Source organism: Bidens hawaiensis, unplaced genomic scaffold (genome assembly GCF_021521415.1).
Source record: "Bidens hawaiensis isolate Kalapana, Puna unplaced genomic scaffold, B.hawaiensis_p1.1 tig00016109_1, whole genome shotgun sequence".
In the NCBI taxonomy this organism is placed as follows: Eukaryota; Viridiplantae; Streptophyta; class Magnoliopsida; order Asterales; family Asteraceae; genus Bidens; species Bidens hawaiensis.
Genome location: NW_027492464.1, coordinates 121,104 through 126,663, shown reverse-complemented (window position 1 = coordinate 126,663; position 5,560 = coordinate 121,104). Strand labels below are relative to the sequence as shown.

The 5,560-nt window shown below is 37.8% G+C and overlaps 1 protein-coding gene and 1 pseudogene across 1 annotated transcript; one reads left to right on the top strand and one right to left on the bottom strand.

The window, feature by feature from the left end:
• Positions 1 to 321: 321 nt before the first annotated feature.
• Positions 322 to 1,280, bottom strand: LOC143550592 (uncharacterized; annotated as a pseudogene).
• Positions 1,281 to 2,256: 976 nt separating this feature from the next.
• LOC143550585 (putative inactive patatin-like protein 9) lies at positions 2,257 to 3,658 on the top strand. Its single transcript, XM_077041208.1, has 2 exons — positions 2,257 to 3,189; positions 3,264 to 3,658. The coding sequence occupies exons 1-2, from the start codon at positions 2,257 to 2,259 to the stop codon at positions 3,483 to 3,485; spliced, it is 1,155 nt and encodes a 384-aa protein (XP_076897323.1). The 3' UTR covers positions 3,486 to 3,658.
• The last annotated feature ends 1,902 nt before the right edge of the window (positions 3,659 to 5,560 follow it).

Below are 5,560 nucleotides of genomic sequence, written 5' to 3'. Positions count from 1 at the left end.
TGTGACACGTGGCGCCCAGTCAGCATGGAGTGGAAATTTGTTTTTGGGGTGTAATGGTGTAGGGGCTAAAAGTTGGGCCCACAGTTTCTTTTTTTATTATTTTCTTTTTATAACTAAACTAATTAAATAAAAACCAATTTATTTAAATAATTAAATAAAAATGTATTAAAATTAAAAAATAAATACAAAAAACACATAAACTAAAAAAAATACACGAATAATAAAAATAAATTATAATAAAAAAAACATGCCGAAATATAAATATACATAAAAAAAGTAATCTATTCGTCTTCATCTTCGTCATTGTCCTCCTCCTCGTCTTCGTCTTCGTCCTCGTACTCGTCTTCGTCCTCCTCAACGGGACGATTATCCCACACGTGTTGAACCAAATCCGTCTTCAGTTGGTTATGTATATCACTTGATGTGAGCTAGTGAATGTTATACGTTCGTTGGTCTTGGGTTGGTTCAGGGAACTGTTCTGGAACGCTTCCTGGTATATAGTGTTGACATATTGCTTTTCCCCCATCTTCTAAAATCATATTATGCAATATGATACACGTATACATGGCATCGCTCATTTTTGCCAACGTCCATACACGACAAGGGTTTTTCACATGATGCCATCGTTTTTTTAGAACCCCGAAACACCTCTCGATATACTTTCTCGCAGTCTCTTGCTTCTTCTTAAAATAATCTCTTTTTTCTTCGATAGGGTCTTGAAACGTCTTGATGATGATCGAGTACTCTGGATATATCCCATCTCCCAAATAGTATCCGTGACGATAGAAGGTATCGTTGGCATAAAACGGTAAGACCGGTATGCTACGGCTGATCTAATACTCTAACACGGGTGACGCGTTGAGAACGTTTATGTCGTTGTTGGACCCGACTGAGCCGAAGAAGGCTGACCAAATCCAGAGGTCGTGTAAACAAATGGCTTGAAGACTAACCGTTGGCACTCCATGGTCACCACGAGTGTATTGACCTCGCCATGCGGTTGGACAGTTGGCCCACTCCCAATGCATGCAATCTATACTCCCGATCATGCCTGGAAAAGAATGTTTGCTTTCGTGTACATCATATACGCGAGTCAGGTCGTTTGAAGTAGGGATCCTCAGATAACGACGAGAGTATAATTGTATTATCCCTATACAAATAAATTATTAAACAATATTTATATTAAAAACAATAGTTAATACAAACAATTTAAATATTACCGATGCAAAAATTCTCTAACGCATCTCTCGTTGTTTTCTCAGCCATCTTTAAATACTCGTCATTGATATCGGTCGTGTTGTCGAATGCGAGGATGCGTATAGCCGAAGTACATTTTTGGATGGCGGAGAATCCTAAATTTCCTCTTGCATCGGGTTTCTGTTGAAAATACTCATACTCCCGCTCCATATCTCCAACGATGCGCAAAAATAAACTCTTGGACATCCGAAAACGACGTCGAAACATAGCGTCGTTAAATGTAGGTGAGTCGTCGAAGTAGTCCTTCATCAAACGAGCGTTCGCTTGTGTACGATCCCGAATGATATATGACCGTCTACGTGGTGCCGTAGATGGAGCAGAGCCGGACATTATGTTATTGACGACGGCTCGAACCGCGTTCGTGACCTCTAAATGCTCTTCCGCCACTTGTCGGTGAATCTGATGAATTCTTCGACTCTCGTTTATTAATTGATCCAAAATCTCGGCAGAGTTCGTGGAATCCGGGGAACTCATTGAGTTTGAAGAAGTATGAAAATAATAAAAATGATTGGTATTTTTATGTTTGTGTTTGTGTATGATAAGGTGAAAATGGTTAGATAAAGTTTGATATATATATATTAAGTTTTTAAATAAATTTTTTTTTATATATATAGCTGTTGGGTAACGGCATTATTATTATTATATTATTTTCTTTCCCACTTCGCAGCGACGAATATTTGCCGCCCCCACCCCTTTTCGCCCAATTATCGGCCCAAATTCGCCCAAAAACTCGCCCAGTACGTTTAGCCTAAATTCAAATTCATGTGAAATTCCACGCAATTCTCACGTGCGACGAGACAGTCATAGAATGTACTAACTAGACTAAAAAAACTAAACAAAATAAATACGGTGGAGAGAGTACACGGTTCTCCCATACACCACCAAACACCGTAACATTATAAAAGCAACTTCCCCACTACCTTCATTCCATTCCACTCCCCAGTCCGTTCGATCACACTCCATTAATGTCTCTTATAACCAAATCGTGAGTTACTGTTAATAATGGCGGTGGAGTTTAGTAGAGTTACACTGGAGATATTCTCAAAGCTAGAGAAGAAATGGCTCTCACACTGCAACAAGACACGAGTTCTCAGCATTGACGGTGGTGGAACCACCGCCATCATCTCCGGAGCCTCTTTGATCCACCTCGAAGAACAGATCCAGGCCAAAACAGGTGATTCAAACGCCAGAATCATCGATTTCTTCGATATTATTGCTGGAACCGGCATTGGCGCACTTCTCGCTGTTATGATTAACGCGGACGACGGTAACGGACGCCCGATGTTTACCGCTCGAGAAGCGGTCAGGTTTGTCACCGAGAACCGTAACGAACTGTTCTCGGTGAAAACCGTAGGCTTGTTCCGTAACAAACGGATGTTTTCCGGTGAGAAGATGGATAAGGTTTTGAAGAACGTATTCACCAGAGATGATGGTAAAGTTTTGACGTTAAAGGATACATGTAAGCCTCTGCTTATTCCGTGTTTCGATCTCAATACCTCCGCTCCGTTTGTGTTTTCTCGTGCGGATGCTTCCGAATCGCCAAGCTTTGATTTCGAGCTCTGGAAGGTAATTCGCGCCACGTCAGCCAATCCGTCAACGTTTAAACCGTTTCCGTTAGCTTCCGTTGACGGAAAAACCATCTGTCTCGCTGTGGATGGCGGTTTAGTGATGAATAATCCAACCGCGATCACGGTTACTCACGCCTTACATAATAAGCGCGAGTTTCCGTCGCTCACTGGCGTTGAAGACCTGGTGGTCATTTCAATTGGTAACGGTTTATTAACCGGCGTCTCACCGCGACGGAAACTCAAGCGTAATGGACAATGTCTGACGTCAGCCGTCGTTGACATTGCTTCCGACGGTGTATCGGACACCGTTGACCAAATGTTAGGTAACGCATTCTATTGGAACCACACGGATTACGTCAGAATTCAGGTGATGTTAAATAAATAGATTTTCATTTTGATGATGTAATCAGTAATCACTAAAGCCGTTTTGAAAACTTACAGTCGAATCGTTACGTTAACGGAAGCGTGGGACCGACAACGGAGGACGTGCTAACGGAACGAGGAGTTGAGTCATTGCCGTTTGGTGGTAAACGGTTACTAACGGAGACTAACGGACAACGAATCGAAAGCTTTGTACAGCGACTGGTGGCGTCACGAAGGAGTAGCTTGCCGCCTAGTCCTTGTAAGGATAACTCCGTTACTCCTCTCGTTCACGGCCGGTAGGTTTTAACGGTTTCCGTTAGTTGAGTTTTAAGTTTTAACCCATCTCGGGTTTAATATCAACTATTTCCGTTACGGTGCTCAATAAAGACGAGTTTGTCGTTATGTGTAACTTTTTTAAAATTTTATTTTATATTTATTTATTACTGTTGGTGTTATAGTAGTATTAATTGCTACCCTTTTAATTATTTAATCTTGTTTTCTGAACAAAATAAGTATAAATTAAAGTAGCTTATGGGCTATTAAATGGCATTTAAAGCCTAGTAAAAGTAAGATTCCTGGATTTAACAATTAGTTAATTAATTGTAATTATTATTATTAGTTATTATTTATTGTATTATAATTGAATTATTCCATTTCAAAAGATTTGTAATAGAATCAGATCTCGATGTGTTCATGTTTTTGGATTTAGGGGGGACGGGGCATCGCGTGGTGAGAAAGTCATTACGCGTGGTGGCTATTAGCACACCGCCGCCGCTCCTCTATCACGCTTGATGGAGGTGCTTTGCGTGATGGCCATCACGCGTTAAATGGGTTTGAGTGATGGAACTCTCTCTCTATATATGCATATATATACACTCAAAATACATTCCTCTCACTCACACAAAAACCTATATGTATATATATATGTGTATATATACCAAAACCTATCACACCACACCACCCCTACCAAATTTCATCAAAATGTGATGGATTTGAGGTTAGTGACGTGGCATAATTTGATTGGGTGGGGTGTGTGATGAGTGATTCCATCACATCCACCACCCCTCCCCCCTAATATTGATTCCAATTTATGTATTTAATATTTTGATTTTGATATTAGACAAACTAACATGTAAAGGTGAGGTTTGTATTTGTCGGTGATATCAAATTATTATTTGTTGCATCTTCGATTTTTTTCTTAAAATTTATATATTAATTTAGTATTCAAAGTCATAGCAAACCCACAAAATATCTGAACATGTCTTTAAAACCTTCATCAAATCCAAAATAAATAAAATCAGGATCTTCAGTTGTATTTAGGCATATTTGTTTAAGTTAGTTCGTTTAATTACAGTCAAGTCAGACAAACGAAACATAAATGTTTAGTTAACTGACATTTTTGGTCACGTTTCTTTGTTAAATAAATGAACATAAATAGAGGTGACAAATGAGTTGGGTTGGGTTGAATGAGTTATGGGTTAAATCGAGTCATAGGTCAAAACGAGTTTAGGTTAGAATGAGTTTGGGTCAAAACAGGTCAATTAAAAAATGTTGTTTTGGTTAGGTCCAAATAGGTTAGAGTCGAAACAGGTTTCGCGAGTTAAAAAAAAAATTAAATAGAATAACGGTAGAAACATTTTAGTTTTTTTAGATTTTTTATTTTTGATTTATATTTTGAGTTATTAATTTTTTATTATTTTTTATATGGGTTTTCTATTAAGATTAAAAACTCTTAAAAAAATATTCAAAAATAATAATTAAAAATCATAACACAAAATATGTATCATAAACAAGAAAAGTAAAAACATTAAAATGTTTCATTCTATGTCTTCGTTCCATAAAAATAAAAAACAAAAACAAACCACCGAGAATCGAACCGAAACTGAAAAAATCGACGAAAATGAAACAAAAAGGTAAAACTGAACCAAATCAATCAAAATCGAAAAAATCAATCAAAACGAAACTAAAAGAATTCTAACCGAACAAAAACGAAACTGAAAAAACAAACAAAAACGAAATCGACCAAAAAGAAACAAAAGAAACTAAAGCCCAACATGTCTCGTGTGAAAACTCGCGTTGGCTTGAAATCTGAACCGAACTCGTTCAAATCTGAAACTTGTTTCGTGTCGAAACCTGTCTTGTACGAAAACCCGTTGCGATCCGAAACCCGCCACATTTTCTTATGATAGTAACCCACATCGACCAATTTCTTTGAACTTGTTGAATCATTTTGACCCAAAAATAACAAAATGAAGTTTCAAATTACTCATTTTAACCCATTTAACTAAAATCTTTTACCCAAATCAACTTATTTAATTTTTAAAATAACTCAAATTAACAAGTTTGAAAAAGTTTGGGTCAGGATTATCACCCAT